The 13,314-nt window shown below is 37.4% G+C and overlaps 1 protein-coding gene across 1 annotated transcript in view; it reads right to left on the reverse strand.

The window, feature by feature from the left end:
• Window positions 1-143: 143 nt before the first annotated feature.
• LOC121280248 (leucine-rich repeat-containing protein 36-like) overlaps window positions 144-13,314 on the reverse strand; it is a 49,482-nt gene continuing 36,311 nt past the window's right edge. Inside the window, exons 9-13 of the mRNA XM_041192051.1 lie at window positions 12,333-12,513; window positions 6,619-6,806; window positions 4,579-4,687; window positions 2,900-3,014; window positions 144-798 (exon numbers count right to left, since the gene is read on the reverse strand). Coding sequence (XP_041047985.1) covers window positions 612-798; window positions 2,900-3,014; window positions 4,579-4,687; window positions 6,619-6,806; window positions 12,333-12,513 — 780 coding nt within the window. The 3' untranslated portion in view covers window positions 144-611. The remainder of the gene's footprint in view (window positions 799-2,899; window positions 3,015-4,578; window positions 4,688-6,618; window positions 6,807-12,332; window positions 12,514-13,314) is intronic.

The raw sequence follows: 13,314 nt of genomic DNA on the forward strand, positions 1-13,314 counted from the left end.
GCAATGCTGAAATTTAACTGCAAATTGCTACCGATCACCAACAGATTTGAACCTAAAATAGTTTTCAGACATTAGCAGTTTAAATATCATTAAATTACCTTATTTTCATGACACTCTAACATAGAACTGCAAATAACTTCCAGACATGACACAGCTTTCATTATACTTTCATTTCCATTTTGTTGCAAGTAACTGAAATTGGTTACAAATAGCTCAAGCAACAAATTTAGCTGAAATAAAAATATTGAGATTTTGCATAAGAAAGCCATTCACTATTATGAATTTTTAAAAATGCTACCCAGTTTTTATGTTTTGAACATGCACAGTTCATAAACTAAATGCATCAGTTGTGATCATTTCAAACCATAACAATGCATTACAAAGCTACCCTTGCAAAAATACCACTACTGTACAGATTATTTATTTCAAAGTAGTCGAGCATATTTATGAACACAGCATTTTTTTTACAGATCAATTTCAAATTTTGTCTAAATGAGGCACTCCATGGACTAAAAAAACACAAGATTAGCTCATGTACAATTTCCAACAGACACTAATTTAATTAGAATTAGGCATTTTGATTTTAGTTACTGTATTATACAGCATTTTTATTACAGTATATCTGAGTTACTGTGATGGCCACGCTTGGATGACAAGGGCAATTCTGTGATTCCTGAAGGTGGGAGTTTACTCCATGCTTTTGTCCAGTGAGAACCATAATACGTTGTGTCATTGTTTTGACCAGCACCATTTATGTTCAGCTGCTGCTGTAGGTAATTATTGGTAGATACCAGAGATCTAGGAACAAGACAACAATTAGCTGTTTACCAAAGCAGAAATAATCTTGCACTTCATTAATATTAGAAAAGTTTACAAACATCTTTCTCCCAAAATGAAATGTATTTAAATTACAACTGAAAGTTAAAAACAAATCAATAAAAGCAGAGTAAAGATGCCATCATTCTTTTTTGCCTGATGATACTACATTATAGCATTAAAATATTACTTGGTTTCCCTGACAGCTCAGTAAGTTTATCCAGTTAAGCAGTGGAGTCACAAAATAGGAAGATCACATATATATGTTATATATAACCCTCATTTAGTTAAGTGATTTCAACCCCTTGGACAAAAGTAGAAATAATGTAATGAGCTTCAGAGCTCTTGGGTTGAGGAGGAGAAAAAAAAAATCAGTCAGAGCTGATCCTGTTCAATATCCAGAAATCCTTGTTCGAAGTGCACATGTATGAATACTGGGTGAAGACAAAACTGAGTTTATCCCACAAATAGCTTGTTGATATTCTTCATCAAATATGACACTTAAGTCACTTGAAAACGTGGGACGATATCCTGCCCCAATGGAATTGAAACACACTCTGGTGGAACTGTAGCCCACCAAGGAGTCCTGCTTTCAGAAAAAGAGAAAGGAGGTAAACAAGAAAAAAAAATCTGAGATTTTAAAAGCAATAGTAACTTTATACCATTAACTTCCTATTCAACTTGACTTCTTTTCTACAGGCATTATTAGAAAGTTGTATTTTTTCAGAACATATGGTGAAAAATGTATCTTTTTTATTTCTTATTTTAAGTCATCTCTCTTGAATAATCATTTCCAGTTGTACCCTTTTCCATCTCCAGTTGTCAGGTAACCTCCCAGGCCACTGCTTTGTGCCATCAATGACCAACTGCTAGGAGGCGAGGAAGTGAACAAGTGCAGTCTGCAGTAAATCCCCATTCACTTTTTTTCTCCATTTGGGGAAGCCCTGCTCATCAGTGCATTATAAAAGAACTGAGGTCAGCAATATTCTGTGTGGGGAAACTGCAAGTAACAACATGCATCCTACCATTCTATGGTATAATGTGTTGATATCATGAAGCCATCTCCCTTCTAACAATTCCTTCCAAACAATGAGAATGTTGAGAACAAACTCAGTGTAAGTGACTTTCTGTTGCAAGAAACGATACAGTACATGTAGATGAACGAATGATAATCAAGGTGAATAGCTAGAAAAAAGGTAACCGGCAATGATGAAACAAGAGACCTTTTCCCAAGCATCTTTCATTTGTGCAATTTATATTAACATCTTTACATACGTCAATAACACACTTCAATTATGGAATGGTATCCAAATGCAATGGTTTTCTACTAAATTGTAAAATATATTCCTTTAAGTACTTTCACAGTATAATAGATCAAAGGAGAAAAAGTTACCAAAAATGATAAAATATCATAAACAAAAACAGAATTACCTGGAAAAACTCAGGTCTGGCAGCATCGGCGGAGAAGAAAAGAGTTGACGTTTCGAGTCCTCATGACCCTTCGACAGAACTTGAGTTCGAGTCCAAGAAAGAGTTGAAATATAAGCTGGTTTAAGGTGTGTGTGTGGGGGGCGGAGAGAGAGAGAGAGAGGTGGGGGGGGTGTGGTTGTAGGGACAAACAAGCAGTGATAAAAGCAGATCGAAGGGTCATGAGGACTCGAAACGTCAACTCTTTTCTTCTCCGCCGATGCTGCCAGACCTGCTGAGTTTTTCCAGGTAATTCTGTTTTTGTTTTGGATTTCCAGCATCCGCAGTTTTTTTCTTTTTATATTATAAAATATCATAATTTTGTTTCAGTAGTTTTAAGCTGCATCCATGATATTTATTTAAATGGCAGCTAGATAAGAAAGAAGTTACTATAATTAAAACTTTGAATTATCTTCCCACAGTCAAGTTATTCTTATTGCAGTGTCACATTCTATTTCTAAATTGTAACAGGTATTATGGCAGATGTTTACCACCAATTTTAACGCCTCAGATACTGTAGAAAGATATCAGTTTTTCCATATCTTTTTTCCATATTTACATGATTTAGTTGATATAGTGCCAAAATTTATCATAAAATTGTTCAAGTTTTTATTACCTGTGGCTCTCCTGTAACATTGTGACAGTTTCTTGTAATTTGTTGTATTGCTTAATTTGCTGATTCAGGTATTCCACCTCCAAATTTAGTCTCTCATTGTCTTTCTGCAAGTCCTCTTGAAAAAACACAACAGAACAGCAAAAATTTCAAACAAAATATTTTTTTACAGAACATTTTCCAACTAAGTTTATATTTAGGTCATAGTTCTGCAAAACAAGTAATATTTGTTATCTGGTAGATAAAATTAATATAACTTGATCTGAACAAGTTTTTAAAATTAAAATATGCACCTTTCTAGAGCTATTAGTTGTAAAATTTCAATCTTTTACAAATTTCCTGAATGTTCACTCTGCGAAGTAGACTGGTGGTTAAGAAAGCATATGGGATTTTTGACTTTGTAAACTGGGGCACTCAAAACAAAAACAAGTCACGTTAAATCTTTATAAATTACCAGTTAGGCCTCAGCTGAAGTAGTGTCTACAATTCCAGGCACCACATTTTAGAAAGGTTGTCAACTCCTTAGAGAGAAAGGGAGAGGGTATAGAGGAGATCTACCAGGATGATACAAGGGATGAGGGACTTCAGCTATGTGGAGACTGGGAAACTTGGGATTGTTATCCTTAGAGCAGGGAAGGTTAAAGGGAGATCCAACAGAGTTGCTAAAAGCTATGAGGAGTTTTAATAGAGCAGCAAGTAAGGATAAACTGTTTCTTCTGGCAATAGGGTCAATAATCAGAGGTCATAGATTTAAAATAATTAATGGAAAAAACTAAAGAAATAAAGAGGTATTTTTTCACATAAGAGTTAAATCTAGAGCTCAATACCAGAAAGAGTGGTGGATACAGATTTCATGGAACCAACAAAAAGCAGCTGAACATGTACTTGAAGAGGACAAATTTCCAGGGTTATGTGAGGAAAAAAATTGGGCATTGGAACTAAACAGCTCTTTTAAAGAACCAGCAAAGGAAAGAAGCAGCAAGTGGCTTCCCTCTGTGTTATAACATTCTATGACACTACAAATACACAGAAGGATTTTTTTCCCTAAGGAAACAATAGGATATTAAACCGGCCCTGACATTTTTGGACTAAAAGAGGTAGAATAAAAAAGGAAATCGATCTTAGCTTTTTCTCCCAATTCCCATTCAGCATTCCCTATTGGAAACGCAAAAATGAACGTTACATTAGGCCAAGCCATGAGGCTCCAGTAATTGAATAGCTTAATAGCTCTTCGGTTAAGAATGGCCACTTGGGTATAATGCCACGTGGAGTATGGGTATACTGTTTGTTTTACCATATGAGAGTCACGTCTTCAAAAAAGTCTGGTTAAGAAACACTGGTGGAGAAAAAAATGAATAATAAAATATAAATAAAATACATTAATAGGCACAAAGGGGTTGGTTATGGCAAGCAGATACCAAGAATATGTTTTCGGCTGCTCAAAATATTGGACTCAGGCAGCATACCCATACCTTACCATGGTATTATAACCATGTGGCTATTCTTGCACATCAGGAAAGGTCAATTATCTACTAAGATGCTTCAAATGAATTTTTTCTGTAAAGTCACTTTAACTTAATTCAGTGTACTAAAAATTGAGATTATATGAGCTAATCTGCCAACTGGATTATATCTCATTATAACTGCAAAAATCTTTAAATGTAAAAATAAAAGTGGCTTACTGTTCTGTAGTTGATTTCCAGCACAATTAACAAGTTCCAAACTTGTTAGTTGAGAACGCAGCTTATTGTTTTCATCCAGGACTTTTGCTAGCCTTCCTTTTAAACTTTCCTTCAAAGACATTGAAGCAAAATGTTACCTTAACATCACTCATCACTTGTTTTACATTTCTCTTACTACAGCACAACATACTTCCAAAGCTAAAAGCAAAAAACTGTGAATGCTGGAAATCCAAAACAAAAACAAAAATACCTGGAAAAACTCAGCAGGTCTGGCAGCATCTGCAGAGAGGAGCACAGTTAATGTTTCGGACTCAAAACGTTAACTGTGCTCCTCTCCGCAGATGCTGCCAGACCTGAGTTTTTCCAGGTATTTTTGTTTTTGTTTTATACTACCAAAGCATTAGGTAGAAGGTTTTCCTCCTATTTCTTTATTTCCTTATACGATTGTCTGGCATCCACTTACATACCAAAGGGAACAAATTATTATTGTTCTGCAGATTTGTCACCATGCACATTTTAGAAGGTCACTATTTCATAATTGCAACATGAGGATAGTGGCATCAGTTGACAGAGAGTCTGCTGGCCAATCAGAGGCCAGCAGCTCTGCATTACGGGAGCACTACTAGTAGTGGTGGCTGCCGCTGGTAATGTTCTGAAGCCTTCACCAGGGATCATCGCTGGATCTCTGGAGAGGGGGGAGTACATTGTTAAGATTTCTTACAGCTAGGCAGTGAAGGAGACCACCGAAAGTCAATCCTTACTTAGCTTTACATTTATTCACAAAGTGAGACATTACAAATGTACACCTCTTTACTCTCCAACCCAACTATCAGTATTAATAAGTGTCTCTTTGTGCTCTCAAGTCATTATCTAACGACTGTCCCCCTTGTATACACTGAACTTAATTTTGATTCAATTAACATGGCACAGATGGGGGACACAGGAAGGGGCCAGATGCAAAGGCAGAGGGTGGCTCTCAGTGGGCACCTGTCCTTACCAAAGCCAGGGCCCTCAATCAGGCACAGTATGTCTTTGAAAGAGGGGTCCTCCTAGGAGGCTACTGGCAAACCTGACAGGGTTTGCTGGCAGCATTCAAATGGCACAGGAGACCTGTGTGAGTCCAGGAAAATCCCTGAGCCACCACTAAATCCTGGTTGGCTGGGGGATAATGGCCTTTAAGTGGCTCAATGATTCTAATAAGCTAGTGGGAGGGTTCCCAATGTTGGCCCATTCGGCCATTGACTAAATGAGGGTCAGCTTTAATGTGCTGCGAGGCTTCTCCCGCGATTATGTAGGTCCTCCCGCCACTTATTCCGCTCCATTAAGTCCCAGCCCATGTATTAATTCATACATTGATTAATTTATTGCTATGCTAACTCTTTTACAGATTTAATTTCAAAGAATATGAACTTACCATTTTTTTTCTTACACATATAGTATAGCTGCATGATGCAATACTTCAAAAGATTGGACTGGTAAAATTTGCACTATATTTTTTATAATTAAATTCTGCGTTCCTAACTAATCTTTGGATGTCTTGGATAGAATTACAGATGTGTATATAAATTTAAAACACTTTTGATTATTCAGCAATACTGAAGCATGGTGGTTCTACTTATTTCATCAGAACTAACATTTAAAAAATGAATTTGGATAATATTTTAAGCGCACGAAAAATTGGGTTCTTAGGCAACTAAAATGACTCATTATCTATCCAGAAATTACTGGACTCTGGGATATTTATGGTCACTTGGCCTATTGAAGGATTACAATTTTTGACAATTAAGCTTTTGTCCTTTTTTGTTGGTGCTACCAGAAAAATGTAAAATGGAGCTAAGTATTACTTAGTAATAGCAACCTGTATGGAGGAAAATAATTGATTGTCCAGTTCTTCACTATTTGACCTATTAGACATTTATTTGAAAGAATGCTTTTCATATGGCCAGATAAGAACTTCCTGGAGTTTCAAGTCAAATTTTCAAACAGTGTCAAACTGTTTCAGACAAGATCTGTAATAAGCAAGTTTAAAATGCTACTTACCAGATCATCCTGTTTCTGAGTTAATTGATGCTTTACACGCTGCAATTCTGCAGTGTCCAAGCCAAAGCCTGTTCTGGTCAGCAAAGATTTGTTTTCTTCAGTCAATGCTTTAACCTTTTTCTCAAGGCTTTGAACTTTTGGTATGGACACGGAGTTAACCAGATTGGACAGCATTTCATGAGCTGGAGCTTTGGTAAAGTATAGGGTGTTAATGAGGAATGGTAGCCTATTTAAAACATTACATCATTGAACAAGCACAATGGATGGAATTTAAAAAAATAAAATCCAACATAACTTGATATTTTGGAAACAATAACATGGCACTGCAACTTTCATTGAACGTAAGTGTTTATAAGGTGATGTGTAAGCTTCAGAAAAATAGCAAATGGAAAGATGTAATTATGTTGTAAAACTGCAGCAATATAAATAAAATTTATGCCAACAAATTTATGCTGAAAGCAGTTTTGCAACAACTAATAAAATGTTAGATTATCTATTATAGAATATCATATTTCATTAAGAGATGTTTAACTTCTAATCATCTTATGGGAGGAAAATATATTACCTAGGAACATTGTCATTTTATAATGGACTACTGTCACCTCATTTTGCTATTTCCTTAGTTCTGATGAAGAGTAATATGGACTCGAAACGTCAACTGTATTCCTCTCCACACATGCTGTCAGACCTGCTGAGTTTTTCCAGGTATTTTTGTTTCAGATTTCCAGCATCCGCAGTATTTTGCTTTTAACTGTCTTAATCAGTTGCCCTTCCCCCACTGGTTCATTTAATATATTGTTTGGACTGCATCTTTAGTTCCTTGGCTGAAGGAGACAGCTTTGAAAAGCGATGCAACAAAGTTGAATACTAAGCAAATCACAGTAAAAACAGAGCAGCTCCAAACTACACCCAGATGATGAGGGGCTAGGAGAGATTTGTGACGAGTCCAAACTATTTCTAAACATACGAACTAGGAGCAGGAGTAGGCCATTCGGTCCCTTGAGCCTATTTCGCCATTCAGTAAGACCACGGTTGATCTGACTGTGGCCTCAAATCCACATTCTACCTACTCCTGATCTTTCTAAAGAATTCCACATACAGAATATAAAAGACTACATGTTAACTTCGATTGAGGAAGGCTATTCATTCTATCTTCTTTGACCAGTAAGGGTTGAAAATGTCAACCCTTCACCAGAATACTGTATTTCATGATATGAAAGCAAATAGCCGAGTGGTAAAGTATACAAGAGAGTTTTTTGGCATGAGATCTATGGGGTCCGCTACCTCCTGTAAACTACACTTCGTCTTGAAAACTACAACAGAAATTTTGCTTCCGGTAGCTTGGAAGATCTATGTAAGAGAGCTCCCTTGTCAAAAATGAGACGAGCCAACTGCAGGTGTGTGTTTTCATTTTACCTCTGTTGAGATCTTTGCTGTCAGTTTTTCCACTTGTAAGATGCTAAGTATATATGTCTCAGATTCAATTAAGACCTGAGTCAAATCCGCATAATCTTTCAATAAAGACAGACAATAGAATCGCCCTTCCTGATTATGGAAGCACCAATTTAAGATAATAGTGTCAGTTCACAGCTTGTATGTACATGGATGATACTGTTCATGACATGGGCCTTTTGGTGCCAGGAGTGGTATGAGGACTGCTTGTGGCACACAATTCTTAGTTTTCCTTAATAATATCAAGTAACTTGGTAGCTAATGGTTCTCTCTCCTTCAAATCTGTTGTCATCACCTCTCCTCTCAAAAATCAATGCTTGACCCTTCCATCCTTACAAACTCCATCTCAGTTTCCTCTTAAGTCCTTGAACATGCTGTTACTTCCCAAGTCTGCTCTTATCTTTCCCAGAACTTCATGTTTGAATCCCTCCAATCAGGTTTCTGCTCTGCCACAGCACCAAAATAGCTCTCATCAAAGTCACAGATTACATTATATGTAATTGAGACAAAGGTAAAATATCCTTCCTCGGCCTTGTTTACTCGTCTGCAGCCTTTGTCACAGCTGACCACATCATCCTACTCCACGCTTCTTCCACTGTCATCCAGCTGTGTGGACTGCACTCACCTGGTTCCACTCTTAGCAATCCACTCACAGCCAGAAGGCTTCTCTTCATGCTCCCAAGTCGATATTCTTGAGTGTCCCGGAAATCTATTCTTGGCCCACTCCTATTTCTCATCCATGTGCTGCTCCTCTGTGACACATTCCGAAAACACAGCGTCATTTTCCACTTGTATGCTGACAATACCCAGTTCTACATCACCATCACCTCTCTCAACCTCTCCACTGTCTCTAAATTATCAGACTGCCTGTCCAATGTACAGTACTGGATGAGCAGGAATTTCCAAATAAATGTTAGGAAGACAGAAGCCATTGTCCCTGCCACAAACTCTGTTCTCTTGCGACCAATTCAATTCCTCTCCGTCACAACTGAGGCTGAACTAAACTGCTTGCAACCATGATGTCATATTTGACCCCGGGACGAGCTTCCCACCATCCATTATCATATCACTAAAACCGCTGGTTTCCACCTCCATAACATCACAAGACTCTGCCAGTGCTTCAGCTCAAATGCTGCTGAAACTTTCATTCACACCTTTGTTACCTCTAGACTTGACTATTGCAATGCACTCTTGGCTGGCCTCCCATCTCCTACCCTTTGTGAACTTGAGTTCATACCAAAACACTGCCCGTGACCTGACTCACCAAATACCCCATCCTCACTAACCTACACTGGCTTTTGGTTAAGCAATACCTGAATATTAAAATTCTCATCTTTGTTTTCAAATCCCTCCATGGCTTCTCCCCTCATGATCCAGTCCAACAATTTCCAATATCTACGTTCCTCCAAATCTGACCTCCTGAGCGTTCCCAATTTTAATCACTCAACCATTGATGGCCATGTCTTCAACTGCCAAGGCCCCAAGCTCTGGAATCACTCCATAAACGTCCCTTCCTCTCTTTCTTCCTTTAAGACACTCCTTAAAACCTACCTTTTTGACTAAACTTTTGGTCATCTGTCTTAATATCTCCTTATTTGGCTGTGTCAAATTTTCTTTGATAACTTGAAAGTTATCAAACTTCAAAGTTAATCTCTTAATATGAAGAGATATTAAAGTATATAATGTTATTGGAAATTATTTTAAATTGGACAGGGTCTGTGTCTGTGGATGTGTGTGTGTTTTAATTGGATTAAAGCCAGCTAGTCTGGGTGCTTTGATGTATAGTAGTTTTGATCTGGGTCTATTTGCATTTTGTTGAATAAACCATTCAAAGACTGGGGGTGAAATCTTGCGCCTAGCCAGGAGACACCAAACAATGGGCAGAATCTTGCCCTTGGATGGCGGGTGGGCCCCAACGGCTTGGCGGCGGGCGGGTAGCCGACCCCCGCCACTGAAACGGGGCCCACCGCCATTTTAAGTGGGCGGGCCAATTAAGGCCCGCTCAGCGGCATCCCCAATGGGAAGCACTATGCGCTTCCTGTGTGGGGGGGGAAGGGATTCCCCAACTGTCAAAGTGCGCTCTTTCGCACATGTGCACGTAAGAGTGCACTTCTCCCTGAGGCAAAGTCCTGTCTCAGGGAGAATACTGACAGTCAAAAACATTAAAAATAGAAACATTAAAAAATTAACATGTCCCCTCATGTGACAATGTCACACAAGATGGGACATGTTAATAAAGACCACATAAACTTTATTAATTTTTCACAATACGGACATGAAACTTCATCCCACCAGTAGATGAAGTTTCATAAATAATCTGGAGCCCGCTGGGGCTCCTGGCCTGCCCACCAGCATTAAGGTTGGATGGGCAGGTCTTTAATTACTTTAACTAGCCTGTCAATTACCTCAATTGGCCATTGACTGGTCGGCGGGCGGACAGCTGATTTCGCTGTCCGCCCGCCTTCCTAAAAATTTAAATGGCCTAGGATGATGTTGGGGATTCCTCCCAATGTCATTTTCCCCTCGGTGACCGGGCCCTGCCCCCAAATCGCCAAGGGGAAAATCCTGGACAATATGTTTATATTAGTAATAAAATTGGTATTATGAAAGGGGTTTTATCGTTAGAAGAAGTGGAGTTCAAAGAGCCTGATGATACAATGAGAGTTACATTGAAAGGGAAGGCTAGGTATATACAGAAAAGTTTTATGTGTGGAAGTCAGAGGCATGTAATATCTAAGCAGCCTTTAAGCCCTACCTGCGAAGGAGCCAAATTGAAAGGAACCTCATTTTGAATTCGTAAGATAAAATGTGCTTTGCCTGTTGTCTGTTTAAGTCCATGGGTTATTGTTGCCTTGGGGAAGATTACCTGGGAGTGATTCATTTGGGGATTTATTTAATAGTTATTATGGTAGTAATTTGTAGACATGTATATGAGTTTAATTTCTTATTAAAAATAAAAAATTAGAATTAATAAATGTTTAATTTAATTTATATAAAAATTCTCTGGAGGCTTGGCGGTTTTATTTCTGAATTCAAAGTTGCATCTCAAACATTCCAATTGAAAATATAGGTTATGACAGTTGTTTCCCTCAAGGATTTTAAATAGCTCAGCCTTTACCAGCTGCTGTGTCATAACAATAACACTCCTGTGAAGCATCTTGGGACATTTTACTAAGGTAAAGGCGCTCCATAAGTATAAGTTGTTGCTTGTTTTCATTTAATGAGACATTGTCCCTAGAAGAATTATCTCATCTTTAGGGATTAGATCCTTTTAAGATCATAATATAGGATAAGAATTCTGCTAGGTGTTACAAGGTTGGTTTTAAATTAGCTATGTATTATGATGGAAATATTCTTAGCTTATATTTTAAGAATGTTGATACTTAAGTATTTGTACAAAACTTGTGACTGACACAGCATAATGATAAAATTATCCCAAAAACAAGCGCTACAAGTTTCAGCGTCAGAGGTGCCATGTCCCTTACGATCAGTTTGCCTTTACTGCCCACAATATAGTCATAAACTAGTACGATCATCAATCAACGAAACCTTCTTTTATATATATACTGGATAATAATCTGACCAGGTGCATTTCTCTAATCTTCAAAAAGGCAAAGTTTGATTAACATTTTAGTGAAATGAGGTTGAATGTAAAACAACAAATTAGTTTATTTCAGAACCAATATGCCAATAAACAGATCTACAGTAAACCTCACAATACTTCAACTTAATTTCAGTTTTACTCCTTTAAATAAAGAAAATAACAAAATATGCCACACCATCACCGTTAATGAACACCTGAGTGGGCGGGCTACAAAGCATCTCCTGCTCTGATTAATAAGATCATCCCAGCAAGAATGGTCTTTGAATGTCTAATCAAAATTCTATTATCTCCAGAAATTTGGGAAGATGCTTCATCTAAATTCTAACTCCTCAGTATTTTTCAATACTGCTAACCTGTGAATTTAATTTTTTCAGAGCTACATTTCGCAAATGTAATATAAATCATAACAAATTTCTTCTGTATCCAAAAGCCCAAAATCCCAAAGTTTATGCATCACCTCTATATTAAATAACATAAAAAAATTCTGCATATTCTAATAATCAACAACAGGTAATTCAGTGCCATTTTCCACTAAAACATATTTTCAGGAAAATAAATGAATATTAAAAAGCACAATGTAGTTCAAATTATTTTGCTAATTGAACTTTGGGACCACATGAGTACATATAGCAAAAAGGAATCATGGTAGACAACTTACTAAGAAACCTCTGGTTTGACTGAAGAGATCTTGAACCATTCCAATATTGGTCCACTAGATCAAGTAGATTCAGCAAGAGGGAGGAAACACTTGTGGAGACACTAGAGCTGAGCCCAGTTGGAGTTCGAGGACGATAATCGCCACATTCTTCTACTTCAAGTAATTTATCCAGAGTTGTTTGCTAGTAAAGGGGGAAAAGAAAGAAATGAACAATTTACAATTTGTATTAACATTTGCATTCAGACTGAGAGTACATTTAAAACTGCCATTCTAATTTTGGATAGACGATGATTTGGGCATCTGAAATATAAACACTGGGCAGACTTGCCTCCTAAAGCAGCAGCAGCTTACCAATTCAAATCCAAATTCAAAACAATTGCATGGTCAAAATAAAACATAAAGTCAGGTTGCCATTTTTATTTGAACATATTAATTTCAAAACACAGTGAGCCAGAATTTACTACAGCCAGTGAAGGTGCCCTGTTAGATTTGACCTTGCCCATTTAATTTCTACATGATCTTGTACTGAAAGTTGGTGTAAGTGGGAGATGGAAAAGGTAGGACATCGGAGATCTGTTTGAACAGGACAAGCAACAGTGTATCTTCTCAAGTCAGATTGAAGAATTGTTAAATGAACAGTGAAGTCTGAAACGGGAAGTGAAAGTTAGAATAGTAAATTCAATGTTAAATGAGGTACAAAGAGAGGAATAAAAAGGAGAGAGGGAAAGAAAAATTCAGTTCAGAAAGAAAAATAAAAAATAAAAAGTACAATTTTATTGAATTAAAAAAAACTCCAATAAGTATTGCTGTAAAAAGAAATGTTATCAAAGTTTTTCAACTTAACTCACGAAGACAGGATCGCAAGAATACCAAATTTCAAAGGAAACAACAAATTTATGCTGTATGAGGAAAGGGGTTCTGATTGGCTGGCAAGTGAACTCTGGTCGTGGAGTTGCCACGGAGAATGCACCAGAGAACAGTT

Source organism: Carcharodon carcharias, chromosome 7 (assembly GCF_017639515.1).
Source record: "Carcharodon carcharias isolate sCarCar2 chromosome 7, sCarCar2.pri, whole genome shotgun sequence".
In the NCBI taxonomy this organism is placed as follows: Eukaryota; Metazoa; Chordata; class Chondrichthyes; order Lamniformes; family Lamnidae; genus Carcharodon; species Carcharodon carcharias.